The 20,151-nt window shown below is 42.6% G+C and overlaps 1 protein-coding gene across 1 annotated transcript; it reads left to right on the top strand.

Moving 5' to 3' along the window:
• Window positions 1-202: 202 nt before the first annotated feature.
• LOC124274454 (vesicular inhibitory amino acid transporter-like) lies at window positions 203-19,760 on the top strand. Its single transcript, XM_046709817.1, has 3 exons — window positions 203-428; window positions 15,384-15,749; window positions 17,901-19,760. The coding sequence occupies exons 2-3, from the start codon at window positions 15,393-15,395 to the stop codon at window positions 19,101-19,103; spliced, it is 1,560 nt and encodes a 519-aa protein (XP_046565773.1). The 5' UTR covers window positions 203-428; window positions 15,384-15,392; the 3' UTR covers window positions 19,104-19,760.
• The last annotated feature ends 391 nt before the right edge of the window (window positions 19,761-20,151 follow it).

The raw sequence follows: 20,151 nt of genomic DNA, 5'->3' as shown, positions 1-20,151 counted from the left end.
TCAATTCTTCTCGCCTAATTGACATTGCAACCCATTCTTTAAACCCCTAGTCGTCAATTTTTGGACGACAACTTTGTCGTGAGTTTATTGGAATCGTACGGTCGATACGGTTGAGCCGGCGTCAGAGCAGGAGCAATATCGGGAGCTCCAATACGGAGCCGTGCAGCTGGCGACATCTCTTCGCCAAGACTGGCGGTAATTACTAGCACTGAGAGGAGCGCGGGGAGCCAGGGAGAGGGTGGTTCTACATCGATCTCGACTCCCTCCATCGCTGTCCGACAGTTTCTCAATCACATCTAGAGGTCACCACTCTTCATTGGCACTTGCTGGGGCATACGACACCACAGACTCTCAGGCGGACGGTCGGTCATCGCAAACTCCGGCTCAATCACGACGATGGCAGAGGCAGCTCTGTGATTCCCTTCACGGTAAGTCCAGATTTCCATAGCTAATGCTCGCATCCATTACACCTAGATCAGATTGACGTCAATTATCTCCCGATTCTAGATAGAGGTTCACCTTGCACCATAATCAGTCACGAACAGCTTCATCAGGATTTTCTTTACTCTCCGTCATGTACCTACTTCTTAATAATTCTTAAACAATCACTTTCTTTTATCGCCTTTCCCTAAATTTACCATTCTCTCATAACTTCTGGATGTAAGTTAAATCATTGTAAATATAATTGGTTGATGGCATTCTATAAGCTGGTGAGTCAATAATCAAGCATACGAATTTATGGATAACAGCTTCTTGTTTATTGCACAGAGCGACCTTTCGGTCAAGATTCTTACAATGTTATCAAAATGAATGTACACCGAAACGTCGCTCTGTGCAATAAACAAGTTGTTATCCATAAAGTAAATACTGTAAATTTACATAGCACTTGAAATAGATTTAGCAAGTTTTTAGCGAATTACTAACTGAATGCCTAACCTCTCACAAGAGTAAATAGGAAATGTGTTTTAGTTCGAAGCCAAAGATTCGTTCAACTGGTATATGTCCAATGGCCTCTTGGGTCAGGGGACATTCTATCAACCATCACACCATTAGGCAGAGTAAATATGTACGGTAAACTCTTGTCGTCCCCAAAGTACTGACCTGGTCTTTCCTTGACAGCCAACCAGAGAGCTTTCCAAGAATAGATTGTAATTAATAGTGTCCATCGTGAGAACCCATGGGGGACATAAAAAGATGGGATCTAGGTTCCAGACATTAACCATTTTGGTGGCACCCACAAGCAGGAGGTTTGGTGCTCATTCACAATCGTGAATCAAACTGGGATTCGAAGTTCACCAGAGCATATATGAAGTTGGGTTTTTATTGGATTGTTGTTTTTTTTCTTTAGTTTTTTATTAATCAGTTCATTCCACTCAATTTATCGGTGACCAAGTCGACTGTCATGTCATCCGTTGAGATGAATATAATTCCAATGCAGCTGTGACGCAAAGTTGTTGTTTTTGACAATAACTTGTTGAAGGCAGCAGTACGTATTTTGTGTTGAGCAAACAGACTTTGCCTCCGTTGTATAAAATGATCTCTATCGGACAGTTTCAATTTCGATCGTTTTCAGTTCATCTTGGAATGTCTGGATATCACAGTGGTTTTCTTCTATCATTTAGCTTGCTGCGAACACTAAATAAACGTTCCAGCCCAAAACAAGCTGCCATTTCATATCATATTACACCATATATTATATCACGCTATTATCTCAAATGACAGGTGTCTCTTTCATATTATTTTATTATGCATGAATTTTTATTCTAATGTATCATGTATCATGTGTCAGTCACACCATTTCATCACGTCTGTGTCTCTCATAATAATTTATCACGTGCCATTCACACTATTTATCACATCAGGTGTCTCTCATACTATTCATTCACATAATCCTTCTTGACATCACACTCCATAAATGACACATATCAGCTACACAATAGCTTCTCAAACACACCTACACAATAGCATCTCACACACACCTACACAATAGCATCTCAAACACACCTACACAATAGCTTCTCAAACACACCTACACAATAGCATCTCACACACACCTACACAATAGCTTCTCACACACCTACACAATAGCTTCTCTCACACATCTACACAATAGCTTCACACACACACACACCTACACAATAGCATCTCACACACACCTACACAATAGCTTCTCACACACCCACCTACACAATAGCTTCACACACACACCCTACACAATAGCTTCTCACACACACCTACACAATAGCTTCACACACCCACCTACACAATAGCTTCTCACACACACCTACACGACAGCTTCTCTCTCTCACACACCTACACAATAGCTTCACACACACACCTACACAATAGCTTCTCACACACACACCTACACAATAGCTTCTTACGCACACACCTAAACAATAGCTTCACACAGTCCTACACAATAGGTCCACACTCACATACACAATGGCTTCACACAAACACCTACACAATAGCTTCTCACACACTTACACAAAAGGTTCTTACGCACACACCTACACAATAGTTTCACACACACCTACACAATAGATTCTCACAAACACCTAACCGCCCCTGTCGAAGGTCGCGTGTTCGATCACCGGCCCCGTCATACCAAAAGGCGTTAAAATATGGTACTTGTTGGTCCCTAGCTGGCGCTCGGCATTAATGGGTAAAACAAGGACTGGTTGGATCGGAGTCAGTGTAATGTGTCCGAGTGGGGTATTCATGCTTAACTGCGGCGTGGTATCTCAGTGAGCTAGCACTATAAAACCAGCTTCAGTCTGGGCTAGTACAAGCAGCCACACATACACACGAATGCACATCGTCATATGAGCGAAATATTTTAAAGTACGACGTTAAACCCCATTTCACCTCGGCTCACAAACACCTACACAATTTGCTCCTGACACACAACACGACTTCGCACGCAACAGCCACAAACACAGCTTGAAACACATACCAGCTACACAATATCTTCTCACACAAACTGAAACACATACCAGCAACATAATAGCTTCTAACACAAAATGAAACACATACCAGCAACATAATAGCTTGTCACACAAAATGAAAGACATACCAGCAACATAATAGCTTCTCACACAAAATGAAACACATACAAGCAACATAATAGCTTCTAGCTTCCTCACCAGCAACATACATAATAGCTTCTCACACAAAATGAAACGCATACCAGCAACATAATAGCTTCTCACGCAAATTGAAGCACATACCAGCAACATATTACCTTCTCACACAAAATGAAACAAATACCAGCAACATAATAGCTTCTCACGCAAAATGAAACACATGCCAGTTACACAATAGCTTTTCACACAAAATGAAACATATCAGCTGCACAACAGCTTCTCACACAAAATAACACATACCAGTTACACAATAGCTTCTCACACAAAATAAAACACATACCAGTTACACAATAGATTCTTACACAAAATGAAATACATACCAGCAACACAATAGCTTCTCCTACAAAATGAAACACATGCCAGCTACACAATAGCTACTTACACAAAATAAAACACATGCCAGCTACACAATAGCTACACAATAGCTTCTCACACAAAATGAAACATATCAGCTGCACAACAGCTTCTCACACAAAATAAAACACATACCAGTTACACAATAGCTTCTCACACAAAATAAAACACATACCAGTTCCACAATAGCTTCTTACACAAAATAAAATACATACCAGCAACACAATAGCTTCTCATACAAAATGAAATACATACCAGTTACACAATAGCTTCTTACACAAAATAAAACACATGCCAGCTACACAATAGCTTCTCACAAAATGAAACACTTGCCAGCTACACAATAGCTTCTTACACAAAATGAAACACATATCAGCTACACAATAGCTTCTCACACAAAATGAAATACATACCAGTTACACAATAGCTTCTTACACAAAATAAAACACATGCCAGCTACACAATAGCGTCTTACACAAAATGAAACACATGCCAGCTACACAATAGCGTCTTACACAAAATGAAATACATGCCAGCTACACAATAGCTCCTCACACAAAATGAAATACATACCAGTTACACAATAGCTTCTTACACAAAATAAAACACATGCCAGCTACACAATAGCTTCTTACACAAAATAAAACACATGCCAGCTGCACAATAGTTTCCCATACAAAATGAAACACATACCAGATACACAATAGCTTCTTACACAAAACGAAACACATGCCAGCTACACAATAGCTTCTTACACAAAATAAAACACATACCAGCTACACAATACCTTCTCACACAAAATGGACCATATAAGCTACACAATAACTTCTCACACAAAATGAAACACATATCAGCTACACAATAGCTTCTTACACAAAATGAAATACATACCAGTTACACAATAGCTTCTCACACAAAATGAAACACATATTAGCTACACAATAGCTTCTCACAAAATGAAACACATACAAGCTACACAATAGCTTCTCACACATAATAAAACACATGCCAGCTACACAATAGCTTCTCATACAAAATGAAACACATACCAGATACACAATAGCTTCCTACACAAAACGAAACACATGCCAGTTACATAATAGCTTCTTACACAAAATAAAACACATACCAGCTACACAATAGCTTCTCACACAAAATGGACCATATAAGCTACACAATAGCTCTCACACAAAATGAAACGCAAAGCTACATATCAGCTACATAATACCAGTTACACAATAGCTTCTTACACAAAATGAAACACATGCCAGCTACACAATGGCGTCTTACACAAAATGAAACAATGCCAGCAATTCTTACACAAAATGAAATACATGCCAGCTACACAATAGCTTCTCACAACACAATAGCTTCTTAACAAAATAAAACACATGCCAGCTACACAACAGCTTCTGAAATACAAAATAAAACACATACCAGCTAGCTACATAATAGTCTCACAAAATGAAACACACCCCATAGCTTCTCACTCAAAAATAAAACGCATCAGCTATAAAAAAACTTCTCATATAAAATAAAATACACAGCTACACACTAGCATGAGAGACAATAGCTTCACGCCAAAATTTACACCATAGCTTCACCAACTATACGTAGACAGACACAATGAACACATTAAAGGGTGCACAAATTGCGCACATAGTTATACATACTCGTTGAGCATGAAGCCACCACACTTCATACCTTAATGCATACACAGAACCCAGATTGCGCAATAACTCCGCCTCTATAAAGAACATCCTTAATAAGCTTCCGCCGCACACTCACACTGCTTCCAGCTGAGCTGTAAAACAAATATTGATCAGTTGTAATCGTCTCAGGTATTCCACAAGAACCAGAAGGAACCTCCGTCGAAGTGTGTAGAGGTATTCAACCAGGGCACCTGGTGTGGACACAGTAGGCGGTGCCACTATATACCGTTATAGAGGGGTTCTACAGATGACGTGTTTGTTTCTCTGTGACACGGTGCTCAGTTCAAGCAGATATATGCATACGCAAGCACGCACGCACGCACACACGCACACAGGCGCATGCACGTCGCTCGGTAAGTTTAAAATTCCGGACGCGACGTTGAATACCATTCAGTATCAAGACTACATTTATAATTTGCAATATTTTTCACAAAATATATAAGGGTAACAGAAAATACAAGTCACACAGAATTCCCACAGTGTGTTCGATATAAGTAACACTGAAGATAAAATACAGGTCACACAGAATTCTCACAGTGTGTTCGATATAAGTAACACGGAAGATAATACAGGTCACACAGAATTCCCACAGTGTGTTCGATATAAGTAACACGGAAGATAATACAGGTCACACAGAATTCCCACAGTGTGTTCGATATAAGTAACACGGAAGATAATACAGGTCACACAGAATTCCCACAGTGTGTTCGATATAAGTAACACGGAAGATAAAACAGGTCACACAGAATTCTCACAGTGTGTTCGATATAAGTAACACAGAAGATAAAATAGGTCACACAGAATTCTCACAGTGTGTTCGATATAAGTAACACAGAAGATAAAATAGGTCACACAGAATTCTCACAGTGTGTTCGATATAAGTAACACGGAAGATAAAACAGGTCACACAGAATTCCCACGGTGTGTTCGATATAAGTAACACGGAAGATAAAACAGGTCACACAGAATTCCGACAGTGTGTTCGATATAAGTAACACGGAAGATAAAATAGGTCACACAGAATTCTCACAGTGTGTTCGATATAAGTAACACAGAAGATAAAATAGGTCACACAGAATTCTCACAGTGTGTTCGATATAAGTAACACAGAAGATAAAATAGGTCACACAGAATTCTCACCGTGTGTTCGATATAAGTAACACGGAAGATAAAACAGGTCACACAGAATTCCCACGGTGTGTTCGATATAAGTAACACGGAAGATAATACAAGTCACACAGAATTCCCATAGTGTGTTCGATATAAGTAACACGGAAGATAAAACAGGTCACACAGAATTCTCACAGTGTGTTCGATATAAGTAACACGGAAGATAAAATAGGTCACACAGAATTCCCACAGTGTGTTCGATATAAGTAACACGGAAGATAAAACAGGTCACACAGAATTCCCATAGTGTGTTCGATATAAGTAACACGGAAGATAATACAGGTCACACAGAATTCCCACAGTGTGTTCGATATAAGTAACACGGAAGATAATACAAGTCACACAGAATTCTCACAGTGTGTTCGATATAAGTAACACGGAAGATAATACAGGTCACACAGAATTCTCACAGTGTGTTCGATATAAGTAACACGGAAGATAAAACAGGTCACACAGAATTCCCACAGTGTGTTCGATATAAGTAACACGGAAGATAAAACAGGTCACACAGAATTCTCACAGTGTGTTCGATATAAGTAACACGGAAGATAAAACAGGTCACACAGAATTTCACAGTGTGTTCGATATAAGTAACACGGAAGATAATACAGGTCACACAGAATTCCCTCACAGTGTGTTCGATATAAGTAACACGGAAGATAATACAGGTCACACAGAATTCTCACAGTGTGTTCGATATAAGTAACACGGAAGATAAAACAGGTCACACAGAATTCCCACAGTGTGTTCGATATAAGTAACACGGAAGATAAAACAGGTCACACAGAATTCCATAGTGTGTTCGATATAAGTAACACGGAAGATAATAAGTAGGTCACACAGAATTCTTACAGTGTGTTCGATATAAGTAACACGGAAGATAATACAGGTCACACAGAATTCCCACAGTGTGTTCGATATAAGTAACACGGAAGATAATACAGGTCACACAGAATTCCCACAGTGTGTTCGATATAAGTAACACGGAAGATAATACAGGTCACACAGAATTCCCACAGTGTGTTCGATATAAGTAACACGGAAGATAATACAGGTCACACAGAATTCCCACGAAGTGTGTTCGATATAAGTAACACGGAAGATAATACAGGTCACACAGAATTCCCACAGTGTGTTCGATATAAGTAACACGGAAGATAATACAGGTCACACAGAATTCCCATAAGTGTGTTCGATATAAGTAACACAGGTCACACAGAATTCCCACAGTGTGTTCGATATAAGCAACACGGAAGATAATACAGGTCACACAGAATTCCCACAGTGTGTTCGATATAAGTAACACGGAAGATAATACAGGTCACACAGAATTCCCATAGTGTGTTCTCGATATAAGTAACACGGAAGATAATACAGGTCACACAGAATTCCCACAGTGTGTTCGATATAAGTAACACGGAAGATAATACAGGTCACACAGAATTCCCATAGTGTGTTCGATATAAGTAACACGGAAGATAATACAGGTCACACAGAATTCCCACAGTGTGTTCGATATAAGTAACACGGAAGATAATACAGGTCACACAGAATTCCCACAGTGTGTTCGATATAAGTAACACGGAAGATAATACAGGTCACACAGAATTCCCACAGTGTGTTCGATATAAGTAACACGGAAGATAATACAGGTCACACAGAATTCCCACAGTGTGTTCGATATAAGTAACACGGAAGATAATACAGGTCACACAGAATTCCCACAGTGTGTTCGATATAAGTAACACGGAAGATAATACAGGTCACACAGAATTCCCACAGTGTGTTCGATATAAGTAACACGGAAGATAATACAGGTCACACAGAATTCCCATAGTGTGTTCGATATAAGTAACACGGAAGATAATACAGGTCACACAGAATTCCCATAGTGTGTTCGATATAAGTAACACGGAAGATAATACAGGTCACACAGAATTCCCACAGTGTGTTCGATATAAGTAACACGGAAGATAATACAGGTCACACAGAATTCCCATAGTGTGTTCGATATAAGTAACACGGAAGATAATACAGGTCACACAGAATTCTCACAGTGTGTTCGATATAAGTAACACGGAAGATAATACAGGTCACACAGAATTCCCACAGTGTGTTCGATATAAGTAACACGGAAGATAATACAGGTCACACAGAATTCTCACAGTGTGTTCGATATAAGTAACACGGAAGATAATACAGGTCACACAGAATTCTCACAGTGTGTGTGTTCGATATAAGTAACACGGAAGATAAAACAGGTCACACAGAATTCTCACAGTGTGTTCGATATAAGTAACACAGAAGATAAAATAGGTCACACAGAATTCTTACAGTGTGTTCGATATAAGTAACACGGAAGATAAAACAGGTCACACAGAATTCCCACAGTGTGTTCGATATAAGTAACACGGAAGATAATACAAGTCACACAGAATTCTCACGGTGTGTTCGATATAAGTAACACGGAAGATAAAACAGGTCACACAGAATTCCCACAATGTGTTCGATATAAGTAACACGGAAGATAATAAAGGTCACACAGAATTCCCACAGTGTGTTCCAAATAAGTAACACTGAAGATAGTTTGGGCCGAGAGTATTCACACGATTTTAATCATTCGACGAAACGCGGCATATATCTCCCCTTTACAGATCTAACAGTGTCTCTATGAATCATCATTATTTGTGGTGGTGCGTGGTCCTGGACATAGAGCTCGTGTCAAATCAGTTGAAGCTGGTCAGGGAGAGTGCTTACAAGGGTACCGTGTTTGGCAGTTTGACCCCAGCTTGTGCCCTGCCTCACAAAGATGGGGCAAAATTGCCTATTTTTCCCCATCAGTGAATGGGTACCCGGTGAGATAAGATGGTCATATGTCTGTTCTTGTTCTAGCCTTTGGGTTAACTGGGATCAAATGTGTGCAGTTTGCGCATAATTTGTCCTTAACGCCAGAGATCAAGCTTGAGATGGATATTAGCCTCTCTTCAAAAGTATCATATCCTTATTCTGCACATCTGGTAGTATCGATAAAACAGGAGATTTTTTGTCACAGATTGACATAAAAGATTTCGGATTTGACAGTATTCTATTTCAAACACGTAAGGGACACTCGGAAATAGAGATATCGAGCAATGGGTATCTAGTAATACTGTATGATATAGATAACAACCGAATTTGGAACACAGTACAACCAGTAGAGTTGGATGACAGTAGGCGCAATGACCGCCAGCGACCTTGAAAGGGCTAGGTGTAAAAAGCTGCACTACTGAGGGTGTGCAATCATGATTCCTGCAAGGTGAACTCGACCGTTGGCGTCCTGAAAGACAAAAGGTCAACCAGCACGCCTTGCACATAGAACAAGAAGGGTGTCACCCGTGATGATCAGGGTTAGACCTGGTCTTCAGCAACCCATGCTTGTGAAAGACGACTAACGGGATCGGGTGGTCAGGCTCGCTGACTTGGTTGACACACGTCATCGTTTCCCAGCTGCGTAGGGGCGGTGGGGTAGCCTAGTGGTTAAAGCGTTGCCTCGTCACGCCGAAGACCCGGGTTCAATTTCCCCACACGGGTACAATGTGTGAAGCGGATTTCTGGTGTCCCCCACCGTGATATTTCTGGAATATAGCTAAAATCGGCGTAAAACTAAACTCAGTCAGACCGTCCCAGCTGCGTAGATCGATGCTGTTGATCACAGGATTGTCTGGTCCAGACTCGATTATTTACAGCCAACATGTACCTGGAATATTGCTGCGAGCGACGTTAAAGGAACAAACAAAAGATGTCATTATGTTGCGTGCACCAATGACGTCTGCTGCCAATGTGATGATTTGACGGAAAGGTGCAACGTCTAGCATAGAAGCGAGCTGTATGTAGACGATTTCTAATCGTTGATCCCGTAACTCGTTCTACGGCAGCCTGGTGAAAATTTGCAGCAATTTCATTCACCGTTTGAGCTCGATTTCGTAGAGTCGGTTTCGGATCGACCCTATACTCTTGACCTGGGACGCCCTGAACGGGGTCGATCGTCAACATTTTCAAGTTAGTTGGTACCCTTCCCAATGTCTGTTAATCATAGACTGCGAAATATTGAGCGTATGTCAGTGCACGCTGACGTCTGCTTGTCTCCATCATGCCCACAGCCTGTTCACGCTCTGCCTGCAGACGTCAAGCGCTAGTTCACACACAAAAAATAAATGAAGTCAAGTGTTGCGTGTTTGGCTATTGTATATGTACATATACCTCCCAAAAGAAGTACAAATTCATGGAATGAAATATTATCGGCTTTGAAAAATGACCGGCTGCGAGAACGGTTTCGGGGTCCAAAACCTAAAAGATCACTCATTGACAGGTTGTTAACGCGCTCACTTAATGATCGACAGTTGCCGTAAACTCTCTGTTCTTGCTTTAATGTAATACCTGGATCAGATTGGCATGGAGTCGTCTTCCCCTTATGAACGCCTACGCGATATGAGCTTGCTTCAAACCGGTAGAACTCAGTGAGAGGGACCTATATATTCAATATGTCTCAGTCTGTGAGGCGCAGACTTTGTAACAAACTTCTGCAGTCAGAAAGCGTTAGCTATGGGCCCTGCATAGGACGTCAAAGCCCAAGGTCGATTGATCAGAAACCAGGCGTTCAGAAATCCAGTCCAAACAGCTGTCTACTTGCGCCAAGCCACTGGAACTAAAGTTAATTAACAGACGAATAAAACTTGGCGACCACGCTACAGTCTCTGCTCGACGACCACGTTACAGTCTATGCTCGGTGACCATGTTACAGTCTATGCTCGGCGACCACGTTACAGCCTATGCTCGACGACCACGTTACAGTCTATGCACGGCGACTACGTTACAGTCCATGCTCGACGACCACATCACAGTCTATGCTCGGCAACCACGTTACAGTCTATGCTCGGCGATCACGTGTACAACGGTACCACCGTCAACAAATATATCCAGACGCCAATAGTGTGTAGAGACTGTATTGCCGATGATCTGGTGCCAGCTATGTCCAGATTTTCTCTAGACTATCTGAATTTGCGAGGACGTGTCTGGTAGCATTCATACAAACGTCTTGTGAACTTCAACTTCAGGCAGCATGACGTATTTGAGGGTTGATCTGTAATGATATGGGGAGGGGTCACGATGAATGGTCGCTTACTGGTACTACCCGTGAAGATCCGGGTTAAAATTGGTCTTCAGCAACCCATGCTTATCGTAAGAGAAGACTGACGGGATCGGGTGGTCAGACTCGCTGATTAGGTTGACAGACGTAATCGTATCCCAGTTGCGTAGATTGATGTTCATGCACTTGATCACTGGATTGTCTGGTCCAGACACGATTATTTACAGACCGCCGCCATATAGCTGGAATATTACTGAGTGCGGCGTTAAGCAACAAACAATGGGTGTCATTATGTTGCAACAAACAAACAAAGCTAAATAGTACTGTTCATAGAAGGTCACTGGACGGTACTACCGACATAACATACTAGTCTGTCTCACAGTCCCTCAAGCACATTATTTTCTCTTCCACCCAGTCATTTATGCAATGTTAAAGTCTTAAATGATGCAAGTCTTGATTTCATCAGGTTCAGAATCTGAATCTAAATTTTGAATCTACCATCTGAGATAGATCTAATACCATACTTGCGCCAGTAGTTGTGCTCTCTTGGCGCCATGATGGGAACTGTTTTGTCAACAACTAGTTTTGTCAAAAGGCACCAAAATCTAGCCCACCGTCCAGGTATACTAACTGCCTGTTTCCAGCAGCAAAACATCACCCGAGTACAATGGCCATCTATGAGTCATGCTGACCTTTCCGGCAGGGGCCACGTCTGGGATGTCATCGGGATAAGTGCAAGACACAGGCCACCCGCTACGGTAGCCGAACAGGGCTTGGCGATGCAAAAGAAGTGGTCAAAACTCTCTAAAACTATGGAAGATTGATTCGGACAACGCCATTCTGTATTAACAGATGTTTGACCAGTCCTAGAGGCAGGACATGTTATTGATCAAGTCATATCATACGTTCATTCTTTTACTACACAGACATGTCGTCTTTCTTGGTTGTCAGTACCTTTACAATACTCTGCCAATGTCATGTTACACCTGCTCCTTTCTTTTTCTTATCAATTTCTGTATCAGCTATTATCTTTTGTAGTACCCGTTTTTGGGGAGAGTTACAAAATTTGTCACAAGACATTGATAAGCATATGAAAAACGGGGTGGGGGGTTAGGGTGGCGAATGGTGAAAGCCACCGCTCGTCACGCTGAAGACCCGGGTTCGATTCGAGTACAATGTGTGAAGCCCATTTCTGGTGTTCCCCGCCGTGATATCGATGGAATATTGTTAAAGGGGCATAAAACCATAAAGCATGAAAAAACAAACACCTTGCTAAGGAACATACAGTAAAATGTTAAACAATTTCTTTCTTATTCTTTTATGTTTAAATTTATCTTTAAACTTCTTGCAGTAGAGTGAAAAGGTCAATAGACTGTTCATCTTCCCCTTTGTTTCTTTGCTGTTTAAACTGTTATCTGAGAGTTTGTCAAGTGTGCTGTGATATTCGAGTCCCTTTCGTCGTATATAAATCTATTGCAACACATATTCTTGCATTGAATCTATTGTTAACAGAAAACAGATATATAGCTGTCTCACAGACTACAGGCACGTTTAATTATGTAAAACGACACTTACATTAAATAAACCAACGACGAATTTTGTAATACGTGAAATGATGCTCTCGATAGAAATAACATCATTAACGAATGAAAATAACATGCAGATAACACCATCGTGAATTCTGTTATTCCATTTATGCCGCACACATCCTACTTATAAAGCAAGTATGTCGTAAATGTTGGCTTGTCAGTCAGCCTGACAGCCTCCTGGCCGGATGCCCGTGATCTCTCAACAAATATCCAGCTTGAGTAGTCAGTTGGCATCATGATGTATGGTGTTCTCGAGGCGTGTGATCACATGACAGAACCGGATACCAGTCTGACGTGATACTCAGTTGCAACGTCCTTGCAGTCATTCTCAACTACACAGACAATACGTCAAATGCTTACATGCATTAAACTGACAAACGTCCGTTTCGTTTTCTCAAATCCATGTCCATTTCAAATATAAGGGTGACAGTTATTTTGATTCAGAGCTTTATTGATAGATTGGTTCTCATTTGTGTTCATTTCCAGTTCTGGATTAGAATTGGATGAACGATTTTACAGCCGGTGTGTGTTTAGTAGATGCTTGGTTTTTGCAATATGTAAAGAAACGTACAACAAGGTTGGTTTTCAGTGACTTGAATCAATCTTGCGTTATGTGCTAATTGTATTGACCCAGTTCCCCTTGAACCCGTCTGCTGGTTGTACGATCTACCTTAATCTAACAACTGATTACTCACTTCCACTAGTTCACGCTTGGCGATGATTACATAGGCCACCTACCAAGATTTCATACACTGAGGTCAAGGTTGAGTAACCGGAAGTCCCTGAAGCTAAACCGGAAGTTCTTCACTCGTCTTCAACGTTTATACGAAATAACAGTTCGTGACTACGTTGTTGATATAAACGCTTTCAGGTTACAAAACACCAAATGTTTTCCCATAGACTTCTATTGTAACCTTATATGTTAAATTATCCAGGCTATCAACAGTCATTCCATGTACACATGGGTCCACTCTGGCCTTTAAACTACAATAAAACGCAATATCTGGCCAACTTGTCCGGCTTGTTTTGCGAGCACAGGAAGCGAAACACATCAACCCCAGTTCACCTACCTGAAAATATCTGTACACACAATAAGTACAAGTCATGGTGATTAAAATGACAGCACTAAATACTTAAAATTGTGGTTAGTTTTAATTACTGGTTGGATGTGCTTTTAAAAAACATAAACATCTTACACTATTTCATCAATCACACCTGTCACATGTCTCTGTCTCTCTTAACTTGTTATATACGGTCCGGCTCAGCGAGCAAGCGAATCTCATTTAGTGTAGTAGAACCTGTCAGAGTAGAGTTGTTTATATGGTGTGATGTCCCTTGGGTGTGTCTCTAGTATGATCTTCTCAGGGATCCGAACTATGTTTTTAAACGTGCACAACATGTAGAAAGATCAAGGGCATCTAATACATTTAAAAATCTTTGGGTATACAAGTGTGTAATATCAATATACCAAACTCATTCGATATGTTCACAACAAAAGTAACTTGACTTCCAAGCGCAAAATGCTTCGCTGTTTGTTTGTATTTTATCCACCCAGCACTTGATCACGCGACCATTGACCACGTGATCACAAAACGCAACTTCCTGTTCCCTAAACTTCTATTGCTTCTTGTCTGGTGTCCCCCGCCGTGAGTTTGGAATCATCTAATGCGGCGTCGCATTCATCAGTCAGTCTATTGCACTGGAGGTATCATCCAGCTGTCTAGGGGCAAGGCTATGCAGTGTTGTGTCTCTTGTGCCCGCCACGATCTTGGGTTCGAATCCCGGTTAAACCCGATTGTGTTTCCATGTTTCTCAGCACCATGCTCGTGTGTTTCACCAAAGTGACAAAAGACCTGCATCACTCCAGGTTTTACTCCCAAATCAGACTCATGCATTCATTAAACTCTAATACTGTTCACTGCGTCGTCAAAACCCACTTTTTCAAAGTCAAAAGATGTTTATTGTATTTCAGCACACGTGAAGGTCCGGGTTAGAATGAACCTCCGTAACCCATACGTGTCGTAAGAGGCGACTATCGGGATCGGGTGGTCAGGCTCGCTGATTCGTTCCCAATTGCGCATATCGATGCTCATGTTGTTGATCACTGGATTGTCTGGTCCAGACTCGATTATTTACAGACCGCCGCCATATAGCTGGAATATTGCTGAGTGCGGCGTAAAACTAAACTCACTCACACTCACTATTGTATTTCAGGCCACTTCAGTCAATGACACACCCATTTATTCTGATAGATGTATAATATAGATGTATTTGTTTCTTGCAGCAGTACAGCATGAAGTTGGTGTCGTTGAACACGTTGACGGGTACGGAGAGGGGCCGGGGAAGCATGGAGTCCGGGGGGTGGCGGAACCGGACACTGGGTCTCGTGCAATCTGCTCGTTCGCTTCTTCCACGACGTACGAGGACGACCGAGGAGACGGTGAACTTCGCCAAGTGTTCCGAGGCTGAGCGAGAGATGTCGGTGCTGGAAAACGGGACCGGTCACAACCTGGCGTCCCTGGGGAGGGGGTACAGCAGGGAGGGGGGAGAGGACGAAATGGAGCAGGCGGACGAGGTGGAGATGTCCTCACACCCCCGCAACAAGATCTCAGAGTGGCAGGCGGGTTGGAACGTCACCAATGCCATTCAGGTGGGTCACTACGAGATGTTACATACCATCTACAGTATCAAGAGCATCTGAGTGAGTGAGTGTGTTTATTTTTACGCCGCACTCAGCAATATTCCAGCTATATGGCGGCGGTCTGTAAATAATCGAGTCTGGACAATCATGTGATCAACAGCATGAGCATCGATCTAAGCACTTGGGATACGATGACATGTGTCAACCATGTCAGCGAGTCTGACCACCCGATCCCGTTAGTCGCCTCTTACGACAAGCATGGGTCGATGGAGACCAATTCTAACCCGGAGGGTGCAAGAACATCAGAAGCATCAGCATCACCAACAGCATCAATACCACATACCTTAGCATACTGCCGCTCACACATAGGTGAAACAAAAATAAATAACGATAAAAAGGTTTTTAAAAAATAGTTTCTTTATTTATTTTTTTGAAACCGCTCGCCTTTAAAATGGCCCATCCATTGTAGACATTTTTAACATAATGTTCCAACTCTGATTTTTTACACACAATTTGTAATGTCAAGGGATTTATTCATCCAGCTCAAAACTGAAATTCAGGAAAAGGAGCTCAGGGATTATGGTCTGTTCTTGAACTGTGTTTGCCTTTACCTTGCCTATGGAGGTACTCGAATGACAACCGAGCCACCATGACCTTCGGGTAATGGTGGACCCTCAGGGGACTTGACCAGAAGAGCTCACATAAGAATGATTTTTTTCAAAATGTGATACCTACTAGAAATATACATAAAACATAAAATCCTCTCACCTTTGCCTGTAAATTTTAAAAGAAAATCGCAAGAGTGAGTGTGAGTTTAGTTTTACGCCGCACTCAGCAATATTCCAGCTATATGGCGGCGGTCTGTAAATAATCAAGTCTGGGCCAGACAATCCAGTGATCAACAGCATGAGCATCGTTCTGCGCAATTGGGAACCGATGACATGTGTCAAGCAAGCCAGCGAGCCTGACCATCCGATCCCGTTAGTTGCCCCTTACGAAAAGCATGGGTTACTGAAGGCTCATTCTAACCCGGACCTTCACGGGTCGAAAATCTCAAGAAACAGAATAATGTATAACTGGCTTTAAATTTCTGTGAAAGACTACAGTCGTACTTCTTTACTCACATGTGTGTGCAGTTGGCACGGTTGCGGGGTATTGCCAACGTGTCACTTCACATATCATACCTCATTCATGTTGACGCGCGCAACAGTCATTTCATTTTTCTCTGCATATGATATTACCCTAAGCCTCCTCAGCGCCCCGTCGTTTCCACCGACAGTGTAACGTATGTTGCATTATCGTCCTTAATGTTTCGGCTGCTTCCACACTTCCGATGATCTCATCATCACAGTGTATAGAAATGGGCTATTTTCGTAAAATAGTGCCATCGATCTGTTTTCGATTGCCTTTCTTAAAACCCGATATATTCGAGTCGGAGTTGTCATGTTAGCAGTTTCATAAAATCAGAAAATATTGCAAGAAATTTGTAATTCGTTCCAACCAATGCAGTCAATATGACAACTCGGAAAAAAAGATATAAAAGCTGTCGAGTAAGTGAGGATGGTTTGACGAGTCTTTTTCCAGCAATATAACAGCGGAAATACGCTTGACATATTGTACACATGTGTAGAATCGAACCCGGGCATTCGGCGTGACGAGCAATCGCTCGAACCACCAGGCTACCCTGTCTTTTCGAAGTAATTCAATGCTTTCGTTAAACTCTGACAAGCATTTTATCGGAAACGTTACACTCTAAACTTTAAACAGCCTAGAATTGATACGCGTGACATCCAGATACACCGAATCACATATTCTGTGAACCCGTGAAGATCCGGGAAGGCATTGGTCTTCAGCAGCCCATGCTTGTCGCAAGAGGTGACTAAAAGCATTGGTTGGTTTGCCGACTTGGTTGAAGCATGTCACTGTATCCCAAACGCAATGCTCATGATGTCAATCACTGGATTGTGTGGTCCAGGCTCGATCATTAACAGACTGATGGAATATTGCGTGCTGCGTTATAAAACATATAGACGTATTTTCTGTCAATGTGTCTCAAAGCTATTAAATTGCAATAGCAGAGCATCGCATGCATTCTTTGTAAAGCAACCTCGTCGAATTGCCTGTATACTGAATTAAATATAATTTGTTTTACTGTTTTAGGGCATGTTCATCGTGAGTTTCCCCTACGCTGTGCTGCAGGGTGGATACTGGGCACTGGTTGCCATGGTTGTGATTGCATATATCTGCTGCCATACGGGAAAGATCCTCGTCAACTGTTTGTATGAAGAGGACGAACAGGGACGACGTGTGCGGGTACGAAACAGCTACGTGGACATCGCCAAGCACGTGTGGGGTGCCCGTTATGGCGCCCGTCTGGTCAACTGCGCCCAGATTATTGAACTGTTGATGACCTGTATCTTGTACGTCCTGTTATGTGGAGATCTGATTGTCGGAAGCTTCCCGGATAGTCCACTGGACCTCAGCTCGTGGATCATGGTCAGCACAGTGCCGCTACTCGCGTGTGCGTTCCTCCAGAGTCTCCGACGGGTGTCCTGGCTTAGCTTCTGGTGTTCCGTGGCTCATATGCTCATCAACGCCATGATTCTGGTGTACTGTTTGACGCGGGTCCGCGAGTGGCGCTGGAGCGATGTCCAGGTCAGGATCGATATCTGGACCTTCCCCATTTCTCTTGGCGTTGTGGTCTTTAGTTACACCTCTCAAATATTCCTCCCAACGCTTGAAGGCAACCTGACGGACAGATCCAAGTTTAGCTGCATGATGCACTGGACCCACGTCGCAGCGGCCATCTTTAAAGTAGTATTTTCCTACGTCGGGTTTTTGACGTGGGGCTTTGCTACCAAGGAGGTCATCACCAACAACTTGCCCACCCAGTCCTTCAAGATCGTGGTTAATCTCATCCTCGTAGCGAAGGCGATGTTGTCGTATCCACTGCCGTACTTTGCAGCCGTCGATCTTATCCAGACATCCATGTTTCAAGGCAAGGCGACCACGCCCTTCTCACCGTGCATCGACGACAACTTTCAGCTGAAGGTGTGGGCCCTTGGTCTCCGACTCGGCTTGGTCCTGGTGACGACAGTGCTCGCCATCTTCATCCCACATTTCGCCCTCCTGATGGGTCTGATCGGGAGCTTCACTGGAACCATGCTGTCCTTCGTATGGCCCTGCTACTTTCATCTGAAAATAAAATGGACGACTTTGTCGCGGGTTGACCGCGCGTTGGATGTGACTATTATTATTCTAGGTGTTCTTTGTGGAACTGTTGGCATGTACTACTCTGCGCATGCTCTGACACGCGCCTTTCAAGGACTTCCTCCAGATCCTTTTGGAAAGAAACATCTTTAACGCTAAAATAGCTAGCATGATATAGCCGTCATTCGCAATGGATCTACTTTCATCTGAATCTATTCTGAGGTGGAAACTACATGATTTTGCTTCTTGTGTAGGCTGAACGCTGTCACTAAGTGTAGACGTGGCCACATAGACGTGTGGCCAGACAGTACCCACCTTTATATTCGTGCAAAGAAGGACTGTTCCAACCTTTGCGTTTGTTAGTATTGAAAACCTAGTGCTGTGAATATTCTGTGGATACAGACCCAGAGTTAGCTGCCCCTGTCAGTAGTGTTTAATGAAACAGATATCCGCAAGAGGGCGACACCGACTGGTCTTGTCACGTTTACTGGCACCATACTTTCGCATTATCTCACTTGCTGATGAACTGCTTGGGCTGCTGCGTTTATCACGGTTTATTACCCTCGCGGGGACACACCGACGCTGACGTCCACGACGGCCCTGTTTTGTGATTATTCATTGGAGTTGATTAGTACAGTTATTCCCGCAGATCCGACCCTGTGGGACAGAAGCACCTTAGATATAGCCAATAGACAATCTCTACACCTCGTGCAATGGGACAACACACACACGCATTAACCCCTCACTATCACCTCGTCACCTCCCTAGTACCATCTGCAATCCATAGACAGGGGCGTAGCTACTATTGGGGAAAAAAGCCCAGGTTTACACATGATTATTGCTAAAAGGGTTGGGCAAGCCCTCAATACTATCTAAACATAAAGCTTTGCAACCGATCGGGCTTACACGGAAAAAATGGCTTGCTACTCGATTCCGTTTTGAATGTCTCACTCCCCTGTCTTCCCCATGTCTTCCCCAGCCCACTATCCTGAACAACACCTCTCACCCGCCCACTATCCTGAACAACACCTCTCACCCGCCCACTATTCTGATCAACACCTCTCACCCGCCCACTATCCTGAACAACACCTCTCACCCGCCCAGTATCCTGATCAACATCTCTCACCCGCTCACTATCCTGAACAACACCTCTCACCCGCCCACTATCCTCGACAACACCTCTCACCCGCTCACTATCCTG

The sequence above is a fragment of the Haliotis rubra genome, unplaced genomic scaffold, assembly GCF_003918875.1.
Source record: "Haliotis rubra isolate DU_JTF1 unplaced genomic scaffold, ASM391887v1 Scf191, whole genome shotgun sequence".
Lineage (NCBI taxonomy): Eukaryota > Metazoa > Mollusca > Gastropoda > Lepetellida > Haliotidae > Haliotis > Haliotis rubra.
The sequence above is the reverse complement of the archived record's forward strand: the minus strand, read 5'-3'. Positions and strand labels throughout refer to the sequence as shown.